Source organism: Erithacus rubecula (genome assembly GCF_903797595.1).
Source record: "Erithacus rubecula genome assembly, chromosome: 5".
Taxonomy (NCBI): Eukaryota; Metazoa; Chordata; class Aves; order Passeriformes; family Muscicapidae; genus Erithacus; species Erithacus rubecula.
The window spans coordinates 43092153-43116589 of record NC_136687.1 but is presented as its reverse complement, the minus strand read 5'-3'; the positions used below and the strand labels follow the sequence as shown (position 1 = coordinate 43116589).

At 41.7% G+C, this 24437-nt stretch overlaps 1 protein-coding gene across 10 annotated transcripts in view; it reads left to right on the top strand.

Annotated features, from left to right (window-relative positions):
* EPHA5 (EPH receptor A5) overlaps positions 1-24437 on the top strand; it is a 197640-nt gene that overhangs the window by 163548 nt on the left and 9655 nt on the right. For 7 of the 10 annotated variants that reach the window (XM_079305384.1, XM_079305390.1, XM_079305391.1 and 4 more), the window contains 8 exons: positions 2486-2551; positions 8519-8586; positions 9951-10076; positions 11058-11243; positions 15033-15094; positions 15834-16043; positions 17849-17998; positions 22461-22654. In XM_079305384.1, the coding sequence (XP_079161510.1) occupies positions 2486-2551; positions 8519-8586; positions 9951-10076; positions 11058-11243; positions 15033-15094; positions 15834-16043; positions 17849-17998; positions 22461-22654 (1062 nt within the window). The remainder of the gene's footprint in view (positions 1-2485; positions 2552-8518; positions 8587-9950; positions 10077-11057; positions 11244-15032; positions 15095-15833; positions 16044-17848; positions 17999-22460; positions 22655-24437) is intronic. The other 3 variants (XM_079305392.1, XM_079305389.1, XM_079305388.1) reach the window with 1 other exon arrangement.

Here is a 24437-nt window from a genome sequence, read left to right as displayed (position 1 = left end):
ATCTTGTTTCAAGCAAGCTTGGCTTTTGGAGATGGTGTCTCCTCAGAACCTCTTCTTTCCCAGCAAAGGGGATTTAACACTGCAGGTCTTTTCTCAGTAACTTTTGCTGTTACATGGACGTCATCTGTTATCCTGCAGCAGATAATAGGAGCTGCTGACCAGTAGCAGCCCCCACTAGTTCTCCTCATGTTTGCTGGTAGATCCAGTGAAGTTGGAGACTTTGCAGATAAAATTGATGTATGTAGTGCTTGGTTCAGTTCTACTCTCCAGTATAGGTCAGCTTGCTGGCTAAAGATCTAAAACCCTGAAGAGGTCTGGCTGTATTTCATTAAACAGAATTTTAATCTTACCCATAGAATTTGATCTTGTCTGCATTCAGCTCCTCAGTTCCTAGAGTAAGAAAACCCTGCAGAAAATGAGGAGATGGGAATGGGGCCCCTCCTAGAAGCCATTAGGCACCCAAATCCATTGGCCACAAGATGCATGATGGCTTGGCTTGAGTTGAACACTGGTTTTATTTGCCTCAGGATTTTTATATTTTGAAGTTTATCTGCCAAATCAAGCCATCCTTTTAACACAAGTAGTAATAAATCTTCCTTTGTCCTGGCTGTTCAGGCCAATTAGTAAGTTCACTTACCTATCCAAGTGCTCCTTGGACTGGAAAGTGAATTTTATTGTCTGCTGATCCAGTTTAGTTTGTTTCTAAGTACTTTAGATTTCCCCCAGTGCTAAACCTCAGAGTATTTTGACCATAAGTGCACAGCTGATGGGTTTGTTAGGAGCAGGGCTACACTGAAGTACATTTCTCTTGCACCTGAACTTTTTTTTTTTGCTCCACATAGAGTGAAATCTGAAGTCCTCTGAATTCAGTGCAGGGAACTGATTTCGTCTCAGAGCAGCCCTGTTGCTGATGAGGTCACAAAGAGTTCTCTTTGTTCAGGGAAACATTGAGCTCTTTTATTTTTAAGGAAGTGGTTGGTTTTCAGGTTAATTGAACAGTTGTTTGGAAAACTGACTTTCCACGCCAAGTGGTATGGAGGTGTGGGATCTGGTGGCAGCAACCATTAGAAAATGCCTGGGGAAAATGGGCCTCCTAGCTGAAAAATAAGCTAAAAGGTCACAGCCAAACTGATCTTCTGGAGATGCACCAGTTCCCTGCACTGAAATCCTGTAAGGTTAAAAGAAGAAAATGACAAAATTGACTCAAGATATATAGTGCTGTGCTTGGGTTCCCTTTGTGTGTCTTTGAGTTTTGGGTCTCTGTTGTTAACTTGGATCTACAGAGTGGTTTAGTGAAGGCTGATCTGCTTCCATATTAGTATGACTGAGCAAGCTGGGGCATTATGAATATAGAAAATATTGTCAATTAGAGATATTGGCATTGCTGTTTATAAAATTTTAACAAGTTGTTTTGCTGATGCAAAAGGAGCTTAGAAGACATTCTTCACCAGTTTTAATTTAAGTAAGCACATAATCCAGTGTATAATTCTGTAAATCATTGCATGCCTGAAGTTATTTTGCATCATAATTTAAGGCAATACAGTTGCAGAGTGTTAATTTTGTCTAAATAAATTATTTTAATGTATTTAGGCATTGTGAGTCATACTGTATAAAAAATCTGACGTGCACAGGATTTTTTTTTAAGAATGGCGTGATGACTGAGGAGAAATGAAGAGATCTTCAACTGACTTTAACTGGAGTATATCTGTACCACTGGGCTCCTGCTTGTACTGAAGTCTCTCCTGTTTTTTCTTCAGCACTATGTTCTTTTCCAGGGTGAACTATCTTAATAGATTTGGTAACAGAAAAATTGGCTGTCCAAGTTCTCTGACAAGGATAAAGGACAATTACTGAGGTGCAGCCAGCATCGGGTTGAGACCTGATGCCAGGCATACTCATAGTTGATTAAAGTAATGGCTGAGCAGCCTTCAAAGGCAAGCTGTGGGTGCCTGGAGTGCCTTTCAGCTCACTGTATTTTGAGTTTATTTAGGCTGAATGCTCTCACAACATCCTGCTTCTGCAGATACCTGACATGTACAAAACTTTGCTGGTGCAAGGAGATGCAGAAAGGGCTCTGTGAGTACATGCATAAGGATCTGCAAAAGCAGGGCTTATATTCATCCAGTGCTTTTCCTTTTTTAAAGACAGTTGTAACTGTACCACATGCACGCCTGTAGAAAAAATATCACTTTTCCTGCTTCAAGGCAGGTGCTTAAGTTTAAGCACATGGATGGCCCCATTAATCCTGATGGTGCTGCTCCAGGAAGCACATGGTTAATTGCTTTACAGCACCAGGATCTAGACACTCTCCTCAAAGCATGTTTCACCAACAATAGCATATGCCATGAAATTTTTGCTGCCCAGTGTGGTCAGGTCCAAATAATAATTGCAGAAGAAATACATATAAAAATGTTGTGAATGTATTTGCACCTTGACAGGGTGGTGGGATTATTCCTTATCCTGGGCCTTTTTGTTTGCTTTTCAGTTGCTGCGATCATGGCTGTGGGTGGGCTTCTTCTCTGCGTGCTGTTGCCTATCCGAGCCTAACATGGTCAGTGTTCCCACCCGTGCTGGCTCCTACTTCGTGTCCTCCATCCATGTTTTCTGTGCACAGTCTGCCTCTCCCTTCCTTTCTTGTATTGGCCTGGAAATCACTTTTTCATCTGATCTCTGTACCCAGCTTGTCTGTCTCAACTACTGGAAATAGCGTGACCTGAAGCAGTGTGTATCTTCAGCAAGAGCAGGGATCTCAGGGGCAAAACCCCACTATGTTATGCCATGATCAATCCAGATACTGCAACAGGTGTCTAATAAAGCACCATGTATGCTGGACACTCATCAAGTTCTGCTTCTTGTCATCCAAAGGGGTCAGGGGGAGGTAATGTGCCCCCAGAGGAGGCAGGGGGTAGATGGGAGTGGAAAGGTTTTTATTTAGTGGTTTGTGACATGCATGTCAGTGGAATGAAGTATGTCATGGACATACATGTCAGTGTATGATATACACAGCAATGACATTGTGCTGCTTGCCCATGGTATGCTCCAGCAGATTGGGCATATCTCTGTGGGTGTCCTGATGTGCATGTCCATGCTGCATGCTATCCTGTTCTGCCACCATCTGGGCTGCCTCACCACTTTGCTCTCTTGTACTCTTCCCTCTTTTCTAACTAATCAAAGGAGGGTTGATTTTAATTTCTGTTGGTTTGACTGGATACAAGTTGAGTTCCTTCCCAAAGAAGAATTTGTGGGGACAGACATCTTCCTAAGTCTCCTAAGAGATGCATGTAATCACCATCAGATAGCTGCTTGAGACCACAGAACTTCTGAGACATTCCACATGCATTGTTAAGCTGGGAAGTTTTCTCAGCATAGCTGGTCAGAGGTGTGGAACTCTTTGCCGTGTTTTCTGGGGGATGCTGAGGCTTTGCATGGTAGTAGTTGTGTCAGTCCCTTGATGCAGTCCCTTACTGTGGGGCACAGCAGTTGCTAAGGTGGTGCTGTGTTTTTATTTTGATGGAGGAAGAGTTCAGGTTTGGGTTTTGGTTTTGGTTATTCTTCCTAGGGGAGCATTTTTTACTTGGCTTTTTGTGACTTTTTAGTGCTTAAGAGCAGATTTAGCAAGCAAGGATGCTCACCTCATAGTGCATGCCTGTAAGAAGTTTTTCTGGTATGTGGACCAATGTTTTGGCAATGACTGCTCTGAAACAAAACCTTACAGTACTTCTATTGTCTGTCATGCCTGAAGTCATGCTTCAAATGTCCTCAGCAAGGCTGCCAACTGGAGCGTGACAGCAATGGAAAATAGTTCTCAGAGAAGACCAGGGTTGGACTGGATGGCTATGAAAAGAGACATACAAGGAAAATTTGGCTGACCTGGAAAACACCCTCTGCAGGTTTCCTCCTAAGGTGCAGGGAGACTAATGTGGCAGCAGGTTGGGAGGGAGAGATGGGAAACATTACTTCAAGGCATGGATGCCATTGACTGTGCCGTGAGAAGGTACAACAACCTCTTTAGAGAGATTTATGGAAATCACTTCAGAGGGAGCTTCCTGCAAGAGGGGAAAACAGTATCTTGTTTAAATTATTTTTAATTGTTCTGGTGGTGGTTTAGGAAAGGCAGGGAGTCATTCAGTGCAAAGGCAAGGAAAGACTAAAGGCTAAAAATACCACTGCTGGATTTGTGAAGCTTCCTTTGTAAGGCATCCAAGTTAATCAGAGGTCAAAGACAGGGTCACACAGTGTAGAGGGGGATAGCAGTGCTGGGAAAGCAGCTGTGAAGATTGTGAGCCTGCAGCCCTTAGGAAGGGAATCTGCCCCATTCCTCTCAGGCCAGCCATTTTCTGTATCTCCTAAACTGAGCTAAAGGTCTTTGCTTGCTCACCAGACCTTTTACTGCTCTTTTGATCTTGTACAAGAGAAAAGTGAACAGAAAAATGAAAGCAACTTCCAGTATAAAAGCTGTTCAGTTTATACCAGTCTCTTGAGTATTCTCTGGTTTTTTGATACTGAATTTATCCCAGGATTGCAAGCAGGAAAGGCAAATGCTGAACACAGACTAACATCACTCGTGGTATTCTAACATCACTTTTGCCTTTGGCGCTCAGTATCAGTGTTGTTTATCAATTATAAAGCTATTTACTGAACAAGTTATTGTCTCCACACATGAGCTGAGGTGACAGGATCTTGGCCAGATGGAGAGATCCATGTTTGTTTGTTCCTCTACATGGAACATAATCCTGCCCTGCAACACGTATGCAGCTTTATTGCTTTAACATCTTGGAACAAATTGTCTGAAATAAGCTCTCACCCCTTGTAAACAACAACTTTGCAGTCCTTGCAAACCTCCTGTAAAGTGACAGCTTGAGATGGGTTGGAAGCATTCCTCTAAATTGATTTAGTGTAAAAGACATGCTTCTGAGTGAAGGTCTTACCCCTGAAAAAAAAAGTGTTTTGTCTCTGTTTCAGAGAAGTGCATGTGCTTTGTTTTATCTCATGTTTAAGACATTAAATACATGTGTAAGTCTCTGCAAGACTGGGATGGAAGATTGCATGCTGCTACAGGGCACAGTGGTACTGACTGCACCTGGCAGGGTGAAGTCCCTTTCCTCATGAGGACATCAATGCTGTCCATCCCCACCTGCATTTCTAGTAATGCCTTGGCTGTGTGCTGAAATGCTTTGGCCTATGCCTATTAAAAAAAAAAAAAAAAAAAAAAAAAAAAAGTAAAGATTTTTTCACATCACTACCTAGGGCTTGACATCCAGGGTCCAGGTTTACCGTCCCCTGGCTGTGTCTTCCCTGGGTTGTGACCAGAATGGTGGCCCTAGCTAGGGAGATGAAAACTCCCTTGGGGATTCTGTAGTTTTCAGGGGAATGCCTTGAGTGGCTAAATGGCCACACACAACCCAGCACAGATATCCTGAAGCACAGGGCAGAAGCAAAAGAATCTCAATCAGTTCAGGGAGAGCAAGCATCTTCACTTTGTGAAGGATTTTTCTCTATGAATTTGCTTCTGTCATGCAAGGTAGTGGGCATTGGTTTCCCAGCTGGATTCTTTGTCTTTCTGCCTGTCCATTTTATATTTTATAAACCTATATAGGGATCATTTTACAACTTCACTTTTATAATCTGCTCCATAAATATTTTATGAGCTGCCTGCCAATCTGAAGTAGTTTTTAAATAAGACATGATGCCTTAAGAATATTTAAAGTCTCACTTTTCTTTTTTACCTCTGATACTTTTATTGAAAAACACAGAGCTGTGCAAGGAAGACATCTGCCTTCCACACAGAGAAACTGGGACAAACCCACGACATGAGTAAATGAACTGAGATTCAGGTGCGCTGCTGAATTACGTTAACTCTTTGGCTGAGTACCTCCAGCTCAGTGGGAGATTAAGTGAGTGTCAGGATCTTTATGCTTTTGCTGTGCATGGTACAGAAAAGATATAGGAAGTCTATGGTTTGAACACTGATAATAAACTAGAGAAAAAATCTTCCATCAGTGCTTTTGACTCACAGCTTAGCCAATAAATATTAAGAGCAAATGCACATGCAGAAATTGATGATTTCACAAACAATTGAGAGCTTTTTTTTTTTTTCTCCCAAAACATACTGCAAAGCAGCAATATTTAGATACTTTGATCTGCCGGTAGATTCACAAAGTGACTCCAGACTGTTAACCCAAAATTTCGGATTTTTGTGGGATTTAGCTGGGGAAGAAAGGAGAAAAAAATGCTTGTGTGTGTTATTTAAAGCATCTGAAGGTCATGAATGGAGGAAGTGCAGTTTGGCCCTAGTCAGTGTGGACTCTGGGTAGTTTGAGAAAGTGTGTGAAGGGCACAAGTGATGGCAGGTTTTGCAGCAAGCTTTATTAGCTTGACACCCAACTGTTGCTTGACAGTCTCAGTCCGCTAGCTGCCATTTCACTTTGACATGTCTTGTCAAGGCTTGTTTTAATGATGCTTCAGGCGTCCCAGAGCCTGATTTCATATGCTAATGTGTTGTGCTGCTGTATATGTTAACCAGCTGAGAGAGGGGGCAGCTGCAGCCAACTGGTTTGCATCGGCCCTTGGAGTGTATCCATGGGCAGCAAAACATGGAGCATTGTGCATCAAAGTGTGCTTGGATCACTGTATGCAGGGGACGGCATCTTTCTGTCTCCTCCGTATTTATGGTCAAGGGATCAGGAGATGCAGGTCATAGAAAGGATGATGTTAGAAAAGCATTTTTACAGGCAAAGTGCTCCAAACCTGAAGAAGAGATAAGGGCATTTGCTTCAAGAGGCAAAACAGAAGAAGTATCGGATACATGCATTTGGTAGAAGGATAAATTGACATATTTGTGTATTTTTAAATGGCAAATTGAGTCATATGGCTCCGTCCAGAAAAAATAGTTCTGCAGAAAACTGATGTAACTTTGGCAACTTGCAGCAGAAGAAATTGGGGTTGCCAGAAGTGAGATTTGATACTAAGACTCACCTCTCTATTTAGTTAAAGGGAAGGTCATATGAAGAAGAAGAATCCATTCTCACCAAGGGTTCGTGAGCACCAGAATGTGCTTTGAAATGACCCTTACTCCCAGGGTCTCCATGTGCACCTAGTGCTTAGGTTTTGAGTTAATTATGCTGGACCCCATCTCAGGAAATGGCGGTGCTGTTTTTGTGGGGTTTGCATTCAAAGTGTTACAGTCTCAGCTTGGTTGCTGCTGCTGAGATCATGCCCTGCATGTATAGCCTGGCTGTTTATCAAATGCAACCTGATTATCTCCCTCCCTGCATCCCCAGACTGCCTGCCAGCCTTCCCTTGTCTTTTTGATCCACTCCCCTGCACTTGCACAACCTTTGCAGTCTCTTTTTCCTTCCTCTCCCTGTGACACTGGTCTCTCTTTGTCCCCAAGGTAAGCTTCCTCTTCCCTGGAATAGCCCCAGAGGCTCATGTTGCTTTTCCCCTCAACTGTTCAGCGTCCAGCTCTGCTGAGTCTAGCTCAATGGTGGGGTCTCATTGTGTCCCAGCTTTTGTCTGTAACTGTGATCGTTTCACAAACCCAGTGCCAGAATCCTACGGCCGAAAGGCTGCTTGGCCCCTTGCATCCAGGGAGACAGCAGTTCCCTGTAACAGAACTTCATGCTGAGGGCATGTTTCATGCAGATACCTGTTACTGCCTCCTTGTAATTGTAGTTTTGTTACTGCTAATCATATGCTTCTCCTTGCTGTTAGTGATGCTGGAGTGTTCACATGCCCCTAGCTCAAAAATCACAGAAGCAATGGAAGGGAGATTTCTCAGCTTTAACTGGCTTGTAAGTGGCCTGATGCTTTCGTTGAGGTGTGCCAGCGATTCCACTGCATGCTGGCTGCCTTGCGCGTGTCTCTTCCAGGTTTTTCATTCAACCAAGCAGTGTCCTTCAGTCTCATGTTCATGCAGTTTGCTGTAAGGAAGATCCACTTCCCCTATCCAGTTATGTTATCAGGTGTTTGGAAAGACAGGCATATATATGTGCATCCCACATACCTCATCCCATATTTTTAAATGAGTGTGTGTGTGTGTATGTGTAGCAATTTTTCTTGCCTATGCAGTTATCCTGGGGCTTTAGTGTGACTGTCTAAGTGCAGCGGATGTCAGAAATGCCACCAAAGCAGACAGCTAATGCTAATGCAAAACTATCACCTAATTCTAATGTTTCATCCCATTCCCCTTTCATTGTCCTTCCTGTTCCTGCTTTCTTTTCTTCCTAATAATAGCTGCATTAAATGTCAGGTAGAGTGGAGTTGCTCAGAAGCATCTGTGGGATTTGGAAACACAAGTCCAATTGAAAATCACTGGGCCTTGAGCCCTGAATCCCATTAGGGAAATTGCAACTAGTTTGATGAGCTAAAACTGGGACAGCAGCAAGAGAGTCACTAGAGAGGTTGGGCTCGTCACTGCTTTGGTTTTTTGTGCATTATATGATTCAAAGTAAAGAATGGAGTTCTTCCATACGAGAGACAAAAATACTCTTCTGTTGTGTTCTTTTTTTTTCTCCAGGCGATGTGGTTATAGCAAGGCTAAGCAAGATCCAGAAGAAGAAAAGATGCATTTTCATAATGGCCACAGTGAGTAAAGAGCAAGCATATATGAGGTTTTGGCTTTCTGTGGTAATGAGAAATTCAACTGAGAGGTAGTTTCCTGGAAAAAAAAAAAATTAAAATCTGCTTTTGCTGGTAATTCACAAAAGGACTTTTTGTGCAAGTGGTCCCCACCTGCCCCTGCTGCAAGCTCCACAGAGAACTGAAGATTTGAACAGTCCTTATATGTGCTGAGCTATCCACACCTGTATGTTTTCATCAGATCTTTCTAGTGAGCCATTTTGGTTTGTTCCTCTGTCTTTGCTATGTGAACCAAGATGCTAATATTTTTTTCTGCTCAGCACATAACATACTCAACATTTCTGTGGTCTGATGCATCAGTCCACCTGTTTGAAACCTTTGCTTCACCCCAGACAGCTGTGAGGGCCAAGCTCACTGCTATTCTTCAGCTTAGATGTCTCCACAGAGGTGTGAGGAACACCTATGTCCTGCACCTAGAAAGCTTTCAGAAATGCTGTGTTAATACCTTGTATAGAAAAACCCTCTGCAGTGATGCTCAAAAGTAAATCTTGTGGTTGCTATCAATCCTTCCTTCATCAAGAGCTGTGGGATCTGGGGATGGGTAACAGTGAGGTGCCTTCTGGGGTGGAAAAGGCAAACACATCATGACTGAAAGTCAAATTTCCATTAGTACTATATAATGAAAGCAACAGGATGCAAATCAATTAAGAGCTACAGTGTAATGTAGCTGTCTCATTGGACTGATGAACAATTCTTCATATGAGTAGCCTTAATGATTGTCAAAACAAACTTATAGTATGGATAATGAAAATATTTATCCCTCTCAAGTCCTGGAGAAAAAGCCTGCTATTGATTGTATTTATAGTGATACAACCCACAGGCTTTGTACAACTGCAAATATGCAGTTATTTTAAATCTCGGCAACTCTGTCTGAAATAATGTAGGTAATTGATTAGCTGATGTGTGGCTGGTAGGGCATAATTTTTTTCAGCTCTCCATTAACCGCCATCTATCCATTTTGCTTTGCAAGTTCCTACTGTAACATTTTGCTATTTGTACTTTTCTTCCTGGTGTGCCCTCTCTAGTTCCAGAAAGGGATTCTTTTCTACCAGATACTACACCAACCCATTACACAGCACCAAAAGGGATTTTTAGCTGCACATCATTCCAGCTGAGCGCTATTGTGCTTTTCTAAATATGCTGAAGTTTCACATATGTCACATACAAACTAAATGTAATTTTCAAGAATGATGCTCATTTTCACCATATAAATAAATTTCCAGCAGAGCAGAGTGCAAGGGACAAGAGTGTGTAATGCCCATTTTCTGTGATGTCATGTACCATTAAATGTGCTTAATTTATGTTTGCAGTTAAACTTCCTGGAGTGAGGACCTATGTTGACCCCCATACCTACGAGGACCCTAATCAAGCTGTCCATGAGTTTGCTAAGGAAATTGAAGCTTCATGCATAACCATTGAAAGAGTTATTGGAGCTGGTATGGAAATGCATTCAATGACCCTTAGCAATGTGAAGGGTTGGCTTTCTTAACATGAGAGATCTGGGATGGGCCAAGAAATAATTGAACTGTTAGGTACCCTGCAAATGAAGGTGAGCATGTTTCCAGCTGTCATTGTCTGCAGTTTTGAAATTCAGGAGCTGAACTGAATATGTCAGAATATGGTCACAAATTATCAGCTGAGCTATTTCAATGGATGCTAAGGGAAAGGAGTCACTTAAGTTTCACATTCTTTTTACCATTTGAACCTTTTTATCCCCCAACATTAAGGTCAGTCTTGAAGCAAAAATTAAAAATAAGTGATCACTTGGGACATTAAAAAAGCACATGAAAGTCCAAAGTTTAAACTTCTTTGGTTAAAAAAAGAAACTCCCATTTTGTTTCCAGTAAAGCTGTTTGTTTCAACTTGCATCCAACCTCAGAAGTATTTTTGATCCTCTGAAATTGTGGGTTTGGGCATAATTTAGTGTTCACCAAAAAAATCCATTTAGGTTACTTTTTGGGAAATGTAGCAATAAAATTGTAATGAGTTTATAGTCTATAAAAATATATATTACTGTGAAAGGCTGACAGCTTTCCATCTATGTAACTTACCAAATGAAGGTTAAAAAGCAAGTGATTTGAGTTTTACAGCTATCCACGCAGAACAGTGGTATAGGACATGACAGGACTCTTTCATATAGTAGGCAAAAATGATAAAAATTACAAAAAAAGCTGGAATACAAAACATAGCTCTTTAAATATAGGGAAATTGCATTTTTACTTAAAGTTTTCTAGTGCTTATGAATTACTTGGCTTGTGGTAGTCATCACTGCAATGTTCAGCAGTTCATATCCATGGACGCAGGGCAGGTCTTTGTCCTTTTCATCAGTCAAGGCTGTGCTGCAACGTGTAGACTAGGACTCATCATGTATTCCCTTGATGTGGTGTGATCCCCTTCTTCCTCATTTTCTTCTGAAGGTGAATTTGGGGAAGTGTGCAGTGGGCGGCTGAAGCTGCAGGGAAAGCGTGAGTTTCCAGTGGCTATCAAAACCCTGAAGGTGGGCTACACAGAAAAACAGAGAAGAGATTTCTTGGGAGAAGCAAGCATCATGGGGCAATTTGACCACCCCAACATCATCCACCTGGAAGGTGTCGTCACAAAAAGTAGGTACAACTTGCTGTGGACTGCTCTCTGTGAATTCTGTCTGATGGGGAGTTGGATAAGGGAGAAAGACTTAAGTGATGCCTGTTCTGAAGGCACTTTTCATAATTTCTTTTTTAAAAGTTTTGCTTTCCAAAAGCAAGGAAAAAAAATGGGACTGTAGGTGAAGATGACAGGAATGTATAAAATCCCAATTAAAGTAAGCTCTCTGTGGGATCTGTTAGAAATGTCCCTTATAATAGTTGCCCATGGTACTGGTATGTGGGATGGATTGAAGGCATCCCAGCATGAAAGCTACTGCAGTCTGACTGCTCAGTTAGCATAACAGCCCTCTAACTTTTTCAGCCCAGTTCTCCAAATTACAGTATACACTAAAGATAAGGGCAGGGAAAGGGATGGCACATCCAAATGTGCCCAGCACAAGACTGGTGATGCTGTGCTGAGGCCGTGGAGAATGTTGTAGAGTTGTTGTTACTCATCCATTTTAGAGCCTTGGAGAATCTACATTATTTGCATCAGAGATTATTTTGTTGAAAATAACTATTTCTTTATTTTAAGATGTATTTTAAGTGAAGAAGCAGCAGCCTCACAGGTGTGAATGGCTGTCTCCCTTCCTGCTGTTCAGTTTGGCAATGTCGGATCTTGCTTAACTGCTGCTGTTCAGTTGGTGGCATTCGGGGCCATGTGCTGCTCTCAGTACCACTTGTCATTCCTCAGAGGAAGTCTCTCCTATGTTAGCTCATTTTCAGAGCTGCAATAGAGAAGGTTCAGAGGCTCCAGCTGTTTATCCTTGTAAGCTCCACAACAGCAATGCTGTTTTGTAATCAACAGCCTTTTCTCATATTTTTCCTTGAAATTGCCTTTCCTAAAACTTTTAAGAAAAAAAAAAAATCAAAATGGATTTCTCTCAAAATTTTAATAAATACCAAAATCTCTTGGGGACACCCTGTGTAAGAACTCCAATTTCTAGCCCTGCAGGGATGTGGAATATTGAGCAGGGAGCAAGTGATGATTATACATCCATGAAAGATGCTGCTGGCATGGGCCTAAGTCTTTCTGGCTGCTGGGGCCTCGGGATGGTAGGAAATCCCACTTTTAATGAAAATGTGCCTCCCTAGCAAGCTGCCTTTTACATAAAGTGAGTGTCTGCTCCAAAGGCTGTGGAAATACAGGAAACTCTGCTTCTAAACTGGACTTGCAGTAACTGAAGTTTGGATTCAGGGGGATGTACATGCCCAGAGCTTCTCATTAGCTCAGTAAATGTTTACTGCACTCTTTTTTTTTTTCCAGCAGACATCTGTAGCATCTTCATAGGTTTTTCCTTTTCTTTTACATGGACCCAAGCAACCTTTATGAATTGCCAAGTATTCTGTCTCTCAATGTATTTAACTTCTTTTACTATTCAGTATCTCAGTCATTGGTCTTTTGTAGAATCAGATCTTTAGGGTAAAACGTCTTTACTGCAGAATTATTTACTTTAGAAGTAAATTAAGTTGAATTGAATTAGGCCAATTTTAATTCTGAATGAGAATATCATTGTATTTAACTAATATGGTTCAAATGCACATATTGGTTAATTCAGACTAATCACTCTCCCCTTGCAGACAAATACTCAGGTTTACAAAGGTAGTGACAGTTTTCATTTGCATCTGATTTGGTTGCACTGATGGTGTGCACATTGCATGAATGATATGATATGATATGATATGATATGATATGATATGATATGATATGATATGATATGATATGAGTGTCATCCACATATATTTTTATGACCGTGTAATACCAGCAGGAGTTCAAATGCACATATTGGTTAATTCAGACTAATCACTCTCCCCTTGCAGACAAATACTCAGGTTTACAAAGGTAGTGACAGTTTTCATTTGCATCTGATTTGGTTGCACTGATGGTGTGCACATTGCATGAATGATATGATATGATATGATATGATATGATATGATATGATATGATATGAGTGTCATCCACATATATTTTTATGACCGTGTAATACCAGCAGGAGGAAGCCTTGGTGACACAGAGAATCAGCCCAGCACTTTGGCAGGGCTAATGTTTACTTTTAATTTACTTTGTTGAAAGTTACCTATTGGTGTCCTTATTTCCATGCTCTTGGATATTCCATGATTGCTGCCAACCTGCAGCAGTCAGATAATGAAACGTAAGTGCCAGAAATCTTACTTTTTATTCTGGCATCCAAAGGCAGGAGTCTGGAGGAGGTGCCCCAGGGCGGTGGCATAACAAGATATCATTCTTACTGCAACACTGCCTTGAAGTGTCATAGATAAGGGACCCCATGCTGTAGTTGGGTGTTTAGCTTTTAAAAACAAACAAAAATTCTAACATTTAGTTATTGCTGGAGTTTTCTTCCCTTCAAAGCCACTGGCATGTTTGCCATCCAATGGCAAGGGCTCCTGAGATGTCTCCTCCCTCCTGTGTTCAGCCTGTGTCGTGCGTAGACAGATGAATGTCATCTTAAAGGTGGGACCCATTGTTTCATTTGGGATTCAGCAATATTTTTCATGGTCCCAAGGTGCATTTCTCATATCAAAAGTAGTATTTTGGGCAAGTTTCAAGCTTGGGCAACAGCTGTGAGAGCAACTTAAAAGAATTGAAACAGCACAGGTTCTTCATGCTGCAAAGGTAGTGTTTGCACAGCAATGAGTATTTTGATTGACAAGTTCACAATTACCTTCATTATGTACGTAATTAAGCAAATTAGGCAAAATAGTTAAGGTAATCGAAAATGGGAAAACTGAGATCTATCTAAAGGTAGAACGTGCTGATTTTTAGTATTTACCTTCAGGTACATGTTATGACACATGGCAGCTCTCATTGATCATTTCTATAAAAGACATTTATAATGTACTTTACAAATAACTGACAGCTCCTCTTTTGTCTGTGCTTCATGCTAACTAATGGAAATTGATTTAAATAAAAAATAATTTACATGTTCACATAAGAGTTTACTGAATTTACAAGGGCTGAAGCACACCACATTAATTATTGCTACACCATTGTGGCAAGATAGTGAGAAATTGGATAAAAACTGACCAAAAACTATATATAATTACCATTAAAATGACTCAGACATGAAAATTAATCGAACAGATTTGGAAAAACATTCTTATTCCTGTCAACAATAGGAAACCAGATCTTTTGTTAAAAACTTTTACTTTGATTTAGCCTGCACTCATTCCACACTTAATGAGCTTTTGTTCTGTAGTGTAATGTTCCTTTTTTTTACTTCCAGATGTGTTTACAAAGGTAGTCACTTGGTTTTGCTTGAATTACAAGGAATGCAGTCCAGTCCTTGCCTGGTCTCGGTTTTGGTGGCTACCATGCCCAAGCTTCAGATCATCCTTGTTGTTCTTGTTGGGCTCCTGTTTTTACTTCAGAGTGTTGAAGCTTGAGGGTAGGGTCCAAAGACTTTCCTGTGTGCAGTTTGGCCTCTGCAAGCTTTCAGCTTGGTGGAGACAAGAACAAGGCTGCCTGGGTTCAACTTGCAACGTCCTTCTCAATCAACCTAAACAGTCTATGGGTTGTTCCCACCCATAATATGGTACTACTTTTTCATCCCCTCTTCCTCAATTTCCCTACTTCTATATATATTCTGGGAACAACTTTTGTCATCCTGCTAGGACAGCAGTGTCTTGGTTTATATTTGCTGTTGCATGGCTGTATATCCAGATGCAGGGACACTATTAAAAGACTTTTTTATTGCTCATGTTTTTTACATAAATTCCTAACCAACTCATGCACTTTTTCTTTTCCAGGCAAACCAGTAATGATAGTGTCTGAATACATGGAGAATGGCTCTCTGGATACATTTTTAAAGGTATTACTTAGATCCTTTTTCCAGGGGAACCCGGGGACTTGGTTAAGGTTTGAGTTCTTTGTAGATGGTTAATGTCAATGAAAATGATTTCTGAGTGTTGGTGCTGTATGGAGGCAGAAGTAGCTCAGTTGTCTTTTTGATCCGCATTTATACAGCATCGTGAAGGACCTAGTGCATGCAATGATAGAAACAAGTAAGAATAAATTGGAGGATATTACGTTTATTTTAAAAGGCAGTGGAAGTATTAACTTATCCTGCAAAATGTGGTGTGGTTCAAGAGTAGATCCATACTACAGCATAGGAAACCCTAGACTTGTCAGGGCTTTTCCATGAAATGTAAGAGCTAGAGATGAGAGAGTGAGAAGTGGTTAGAAATGCAGTGTGGCAAACGCCCTCAAGTGTTTGTGAACCCTACAGGTAGGATTTCCATCCAAATTGGTGCCATTCAGTTGCCTGACTGAGAAACAGCCCAGCCTGGTGCTCTTATGCACGTGTCCCAGGCACAGATCTCTCCTTCATCTGAAATGTAAAGAACTACATTTTCTTAGCTTTGTCTCTAGAGATCCTAATCTAAATAGTGAAACTTAGAAAAGTTTCATGGTCAGAGCATGAGAGTAATGAATTATTAATTTTCCTGGTTTCCTTCCTTGGAGACTCACCTTTGCATTTTTATTCATGCACACACAATGCTGAGGGTGCAGCGGCTCTGAACTCATCAAATGTCTCCTTCCTTTTGCAGAAGAACGATGGGCAGTTCACCATCATCCAGCTGGTCGGGATGCTACGAGGCATCGCATCAGGAATGAAGTACCTGTCAGACATGGGTTATGTGCACAGAGATCTGGCCGCCAGGAATATCCTCATCAACAGCAACCTGGTCTGCAAAGTGTCAGACTTCGGCCTCTCCAGAGTCCTAGAAGATGACCCTGAAGCAGCATACACAACCAGGGTGAGTTATGGGGTTATCAAACTGACTGAGCTCAAGAGAAACATATTTCTTGCCATATTTTGGTGTTCAGGCTCTCTAGCAAAGGGATTCTACAATCCCAGAGCCTCTGAACTGTGCAAGAGCGTTTGATCATGTGATAACAGTTTATCATCACCAGATTAATTTTTCAAATGCCTTTAATTTATAGTGGGGATGGCCCACATATACAAATAACACAGAGCTTAACTAATAGCTCTGAAGTTTTACGTTGGGTACACAAGTCAAATAGCTAACTTTACAAAGTTGCCAGGCTTCCAAGCCCTACTCTGTTCTCTTTGGTGAATACCAAAGGGAAGAAAGAGCAATTGCTTTGCCAGGCACCCATCCTATGATGTAAGCCATGGTCTTCTTAACAATTTGACCCTTTTAAAACATTAGTAAGTGTGTAATGAATGCCTACTGCAAATAATACACATTGCCCTCAGCATTACCCAGTTGAGAGTAATTTCTCCCAACCCAAGAAAGAGCTTTTCCAACATCAGTGCTCTGTCCCTGCTCTGCCCACATGGCACTGGCACTGGAGAGAGGGGATAGACAGGACCCACCTTCAACAGCACAGACTTGGAGAGAGCCTTCAGTATTAATAGTAGTGATTGGCACACCTTGGACATGTTTTATATGTTTTTCCGAGGATATTGTTTTGTGGGTGGTGGTGCTGTCTTGAGTTGTGTTCCCTGTTCCTGTGGACATCTTGAAAGGGCCTTTCAGTTTTTGTCAGTCATGGCCCCGTGGTGGGACTCAGTGCACAGCTGGACTGGCACTTCCCTGCAGGAAGGTTTGGCCAGCCCTGCTGCAGCTCCCATGTGCTACCATGTGCTAATTGGCACTGCTGAGAATCTAGCCCTTCACTTAAGGCATGCGCTGCTGAGCTTGTGAATAAGTAATTATGAAAGAAGAGACTTTTAAAAAGTTGCTTTGAAAATGTGTTCCAAATCCTGTCTTTTTCCAATAACAAACACTGTTAAGGGGGCATTCAGGGACATCTTCCAATATTTAACTCAGCACGGAGAGGAAGGGACTTCACAGCAAAATATTTTTTTATATAAATCAAGAGAGACAACTCTTTAAACCCAATAAGAAAAATATTCCTTAATCCAGGCTCTCCCTTCCCTCCCCTTTCCCTTCTCAGAGCTTATCTGAAGTTTGATTTCTAAACTGATAGAAATGAGAGAAGGAAACAGCAAAGCACATTTGACAGCTGTGGCAACATTTTCAGTCCCACTGCAGAGGCCTAGCAGGCTGGTCTTTGCACACACAGATTTCTGTGCCTGCTACACAGATCTCTCTACAGGACCAGGACTGCATTAAAAAAAAAAAAAAAAAAAGAAAAAAAAGAAAAAAAGGTAATTACTTCTGCAGCAATTTGCATGAAGCCCTCGTTAGATCAAAGTCTTCCTCAGCTTCAGAACAGTCTGTTCCTCCCCCGCTTGCTCTCAGAAATGGAGGAACCGTATTCCCTTACCAACCCGTGCAACATAATTGAGATGTTGATCCTATACATGTCCCAGCATTCAAACAACATTCAAACAACAAACCTTTAGGATAGCCAATTAGTTGGCAGTCTACAAATGCTTATGGGCCGAGATAATGTGGAAAGGGCCCCCATGCTGTCAAATAGATTTACTTTAAAATTCGATGTCTCTTTCCAGAGAGAAAATAACATCCCTTGGTGCTCTGAGAAGAGCTGTTTCGACTGCTTTCACATGCTCTCTGCCCTCCTCTGCAATCTGTTTTTTGGGGTTTTTCTCAATTTCTTTTCCATTTAGGGAGGGAAGATCCCCATTCGATGGACAGCGCCTGAAGCAATTGCCTTCCGCAAATTCACATCTGCCAGTGATGTCTGGAGCTACGGCATTGTAATGTGGGAGGTGATGTCCTACGGCGAGAGGCCTTACTGGGAGATGACAAACCAAGATGTAAGCACGTGCCAGAGCTGCTGTGTGATGGGACTTCGAGGGCTCAGCATTCATTCTGCTATCAGAGAGGCAGAATGGGGACAAGAGGAGGAGAGCTGCTGTAAAAATGGTTTTGCTCCCCCATGCCAGACAGAAATGATCCTCCCATTTGATGCTCTTTTTTTTTGCAGCTACCCAGAACAGGCTGTGTGCAGAGGAAAATGTGTCTGCACAGAGGCAAGCCTGCTTCCCCCAGCAGACCTCTGGAGCTTCATTAATGATGTTAGAGCTGGAGCCTGTTCCTCCTCTGCTTAATGACAAAGGTCTGCCAGGGGATAGATGCTGATAAACTGCAGCATTTCAGTTGTGTGTTCAAACCCCTGCTGCCACATAAAGCAGAAACTCAAGAGAGTCATGGAAAGGGTTTTGTTTCCTGGCAGAAAAGCTGAATGATTTGATCTAGTGACAGCAGTCCACAGAGCTGCATCTTGGTTGTTCTTGCATTGCTGATCTCAAGAGAATAGTTCTGCTCCAGTTGTGAACATCTTGTAAGTCTGTGCTTACACAAGCTGTCATTCATTTGTACAGTACCCTTTGAGTTGTGTTCCCTTGCTCCTGGGTTCCAGGGCCAGCCTGAGCCTCCTATCTTAAGGCCACCCTCTGAAGCATCTCCAAATAGTGAGATGCCTGGGAATATTCTCTCCCACCTGACTGCAGTTCCAATCCCAGCCTGGGTAAGGATCTCTTGATCCTACTGCAGGGCTGCAGTACATCCTGATCTCACCATCAACATATGTCCTTGTCTAAGGCAAAAAAAAATTAAGCCTGGGGTAGTCAGATCTTCTAAGTCCCTCCTTCTTCTTCACATCTCTGAGAACTATGATTTTCAAAGGTTTCTGAGAATGCAAGCTAGTCATGAGGTCAGATTTACCACGGGGTATGTGGGGCAGCCCTGCTACCTGTGGAAATCCTACTGCTGGATGAGTTTCCTCTGGTCACAACACTTGGTGTTTCATTCTTTCTGCTTTTTTGAGCAGTATTCCTATTCCAATTACTTTTCTGCTTTTTCACTGGCAGCAAGGGCTCTGGCTGAGCATTCTGCTCTTCCCGAGTTTTGTTAGCCAGCCTTTGCTATCAGTGGATGTTACTACCTGTCATGCTGAGCTTCTGTCTCATCTCACTTTGAGTCCAGGCATGGAAACGAGTGGTACTTTTGAGATGGTCACGCCTTGCTTCTTGCCAGGGACCTGAACGCACTGTTTGGCATGAATGCATGCCCCACTGCTCCTGTATTGCTGAGGCTGTCACATTTGCAGGAAGTTCAGTAAAGCAACATGTACCTACACAGGGATTTATCTTAATCAAACACAGGGACTTGCTTCCATAGTCTGTGCAGAGAATGCAACAGTTGAAAACCAACCTTTTTTGTTCGCACTGACCACTGTAACTATCTTCAATGCTGATGCACTGGCATAGCACAGATGTTATTCAGTAAATTCCAGGCTGAGATTGAGGCTGGTGCTGGTGAAATAATGTTCTGTGGCCAAGGGATTCCCTTGTCTGAATCATAACACTATGAGCATCTACACTTTACAGAACTGTTTCAAAAAGCCCAAATGCCTCCTTGTCCTATGGGGCACAGACTTACCTGGAGTGAAAGCAGAAAACAAAGGACTAGTGAGGTGTTCATGAGCATCAATTCCTGCTTAAGCTTTGCTTGTGTAACCTCTGTTACTTGGCTCTGCCCTATGTGGAGATAGTAAGTGTCTGGATGGTGGTGGCATAGGAACTTAATTCAGTGCTATGGCATATTTCTCATGCATGCAATTTTTCCACCTTCAGCTCCTGAAGGCCTTCTCTTCTTTCCTTCTCTACTTGTGTTGACAGAAGAGTCAGTGGTGTTAGATACAGCACTGGCTTTTGTGCAAAGGAAAAAGGGGTCACATAAATTTTGGACTCTGTTGCACAAGAGTTTCTTGTTGCATGACTTGTAATTAAAGCACATAATTTTCAAGCACAGCTGATGATGAGCAGAATTATTCTTACCGTGTTACAGATGCCTTGCTTTAAAGGAGGTGAAGTACAATAGGGCAGGAGATGTTTTAAGGCCATAAATCACATTTCAAAGTCATGCTGGTTTCTAGATGGCCCTCTAAAAACATGCTTTGGCTTGACCACAAGATAAGGCTTTGATACAGGAATTATTGAGAGCAATATTGCGACCTGTGTTGCACAAGCTGATAAGCTAAATAATTGCAATGGTTGACTTTTAGTGTTCAGACTGAGTGTTGCTTTGGTTTACTGGAATAGACTATTCCAAATTGTCCTCTCCTAAACATCCAGTTCAGTTATCCCAATCCATAACTGAATAGTGCTTGTCCAGAAGAGGAAGAGAGACAAAGGTGCCTCCTTAGGTGCAAATTCTAAATCTTCAAGTCTCACAAAGCAGTAGACACCAATGAATGGAACAGCAAATATCCCATTTTCTTATTTTTAATCTCTGTGGTGGCTACAAGTGACTTTGTTATTTCAGTTTTTTTGCTCCTCTTACTGCTAGATGCCTGAAGGCACCTGCAGATGCAAGAGTGTATTTCAGCATCCTAGCTTCTTGTAGTATTTTGATACCATTGACATTGTATCACCAGGACAAATGACATCCTGTAAATTGAGTTAACGCTATTGATTGTGATGTTACTGCCAGGAATATCCAGCATGCATAACCCCATTGCAGATATAGTTCAGATATTCTGATCTGGTGCCAGATGGTCTGCTCCCTGTCTTACTACTATTTTCTTTCTGCTACAGTTGGAGGATGACCCATTATTGTTATAAATACAGACGTGGACATAGCAAATAACATTCTCATGGCTGTGCCACACTGAAGGTTTTTCTTTATAGAGCAGCTGCAAATTTGGAATCAGGGACCAGCTGAAAAGTATGGTGTGAAGAACAGAGTATATAAATAGCACAGTGTGGTGGAGCTGGGAGCAACAGCCAGGCCATAGAAGAGATTGCCTTGCAAGTGCAGATTGGATGTAGAGTGGTGCAACTGCTCCACTGACAGATGAAATCTCAGATTGGCACAAAGGGACTGCATATGTTGTGGCCCAGATCTTCTGATGTGCTTTTCACCCTTGGAGGAGATTGTAAAGCCTCATCTAACTGCTTCTCTGCTATGCACATCCTCAGAGAGTTTCCCACTACTGTTGCTCAGGTGGCCTGGCTCATTCCTGCAACTCTTACACTTAACCAAAAGCTTTGTGATGAAGGACAATTTAAAAACAATCCATGCAGTCCTGAATTTTTAAGCCTTCTGAAATGCAGAGCTCATCCTGTACTACTCATTAATAACTAAAGACCAAGACAACAGCTTCCAGGCTAACCACAGAGTCTTCTTTTTCAACACAGGATTTTTTCAAATTGTGAGACAGTCCCTAGAATGAATGGCATTTGAGGTAGTCTTGGGAGCGGACAGTGAAGCACATGTGGCTTTTATGTGGACATAGCAAATACCTGCTTCCAGCTCCTTTTCATCAAGGAATCTCAGAAGTGAAGGACTTTAAGATGGGCTGCCATGACTCCCTCGGCACAGACACAGAATCCTGTGGCTTGAAACATGAGCTACATTCTCCTGGAAATTATAATGGTTCAAAATGGGAGCTGTTTGGCTTAAAGCCCTGCCACAAATCTGCCCCAAACTGGGGAAAACAAGTTGCGTTCTTCAATTCTGCCCTCATTTATTCATTTCTGCCTTTTGAGAGAGCAGGCATACCTATGCATACCACTTGCTTTAGATATAAAACCATAGATGGTTTGTATTTGAAATCAGTGCAACAGCTCTCCTGGTTTTAATTTACATACTCTTGGGCTGACATTGTAAATTTGTGGCAGAAATGTGGCCACACTAAGAAACTGCTAGACCTAGACAGTATTGAATGATATATGAGATGGTTGTTCTGCCTCTGCCTTGAATCCATCCATCAATTAGCATTCAAAGTCTCTTTTGAAATACAGTCTGACTTTTATTACTGGAATACAAATTTGTGGTCTAGCACATGCCTTTTCATTTAAAAAGAAGCCAACATCTGAATAAACAAAATCACTGCACTCCAAGAAGATGCCAGAAAGCCCTGTAGGTTCTTTTTCATGGATTTAGCATAGGCTGCAAGAGTTTCCTGGTATATAACATAGAGACCACAACTGAGCTTTGAACAAGTGCAACCAGGCAACCTGGTCCCTGATTGCAGCAGTCTCATGGCTTTCTAGATTCATTTTGCAATGACTAAAAATAGAGTTAGTCAACCCATCGCATAGAAAGTATCAAAGATAGAAGGGCTTAATGAGTTTGCCTCTTGTGTGCAGATTTGGGGGCTGGCAGGATTTTTTGTGAGCATATTGCTGATCCCAAAGTTGTGTGTTAAAGTCAGTTTGCATTTAAGAAAAAGATGAGGGGAAGAAAAGCTTTGTGTTTTGTGTCCTATAGGTGATTAAAGCCGTGGAAGAAGGCTATCGCCTGCCAAGTCCCATGGACTGCCCTGCTGCTCTCTACCAACTGATGCTCGACTGCTGGCAGAAGGACCGCAACAGCAGGCCCAAGTTTGACGAAATTGTCAGCATTTTGGACAAACTCATCCGTAACCCAAGCAGCTTGAAGACATTGGTTAATGCATCAAGCAGGTACAGACAGCCCAGAACCATTTCTCAGAGCAAGCTCCTTGTCTGAATAGCCATCCCTAGGGTTGGATTCCCTCTGATTATTTAGCCTGCATGTGTTCTTGGGTGAATGTTCCTTCAGTTTTATGTCCAGGGGAGTTGAGTCAAATCAGCTTTTTCTGTTGCAGCTGGCAGCCAAGTGAGTAATTCACTCACTCTAATGTGGTGCTGCCACAAAAAATTAACGTGGTCTGTCTTTCAGAAACAGGAGTTTCAGCAGTACTTTGTCTGTGACAAAAGTATCTGTGCTCTACTGCAAGGTTAGAGAAGGCGAGACTTGAATAGAGCATGAAGTAGATAGTAAATACTGCTCCAGTTATCTGCCTGTTGACTTTATCTTGGTAATACAAACAAAGAGTGTCTCTTGCAGAAACTCTTAGGATGTGCAAAGCTCATGGATGTCCGGGTACATCCTTCCACAACTATTTCCAGGCATGCTACCCACTACTACAAGTCATGAGAGTCTTGATATTGCAAGAGGACGCCTCTGGTTCCCAAAGTGCAGTTCACAACACCTTTGCTGAAACCACATTAAGTGAATAGAGCAGCCAGTTTGTATTTAAACATGAATCTGAATAGCTACACAGCTACAAGTAAGGTAAACACAATCAAGAAATAAAGCTGCACTTTAAAGTGCAGAAAGAAAGAGCTAAATAGTCTTGGAGAGGCTTTTTCTATTATCACTGTAAGCACACATTTACTTTTGAGCCATCAGTATTGCTAATCACACAGTCCCTTGCAAGGTCATAAAGAAGTTTTATACATATATGTGTGTGTGTGTATATATTTGTATATTATTGATGACAGTGGAGTTCTCCAGATTAACAATGGAAAAGGCCTTTCAGAAAAGTTTATCCTCAGAGGAGGGACAAAAATAAGATATGTTGTTTTCTTTAAACAGTAATGAGGGAGATAAGATTAGGTTAGACTGGTGGTATGGGCCAAAACAGATACACTGCTGTGAGCTTATAGTCATTTGTCCCCACACCTTCCAAGTGAGCTTTGCACAGCAGCATGTGGCACATCTTACCTGCTGCAGCTGGACATCCCTATGGTGGCATGTCCCTGTATGTGGCATTTTGTGCACTGAAAGATAAGAACCTGAAATTTCTATTAATTTTTAAATACAAGATAGATCTAGTTCCTTGGGCTATTTTACATGTATGGTTTAACATCTGAAGAAGAAATTATTCTTATTAGCAATTAGAGGTAATGTCAGTGTCAGCAAACCTGCAGGAAAATGTTTATGAAAGCATAAAATATGTGAGGTTTCTCTTTTATTTTCAATTCAGAACTGTTATTTTCCAGGCCTGTTGCGTGGTGTTTCCTGCACTCTTTTATACCAAACTGTTATGCCAGAGGAGGAAAATAGGCAGAAAAGCATTTCCTTGAGCTGTTAAGCACTTTGCTGATGTTTTTATTCCATGAATGGGTCCATGCAATTCCCAGTATCTCCTTTCCAGAGTTGCTGTTGATACTTTTGATATGGATGGAGCACCTGAACAGTCAGGCTTTGGGACTGTGTTTCTATTCTCATAGATTGCTATGCCCAGACCACAGTAATTCCAAACGAATCATAATTTAAATATAAAGCACCTGTAAAGGTTCTTTTGAATATATATAATGTTTTCTTTATGGAAGTTCTCATTAATGCAAATAAGGGAGAAAGTCACTCTCTGCATTACAGTGTGTGCTATGATATCACTAGTACCTCCTGACATTAGTCATGAAAATCCACTTCTCATTA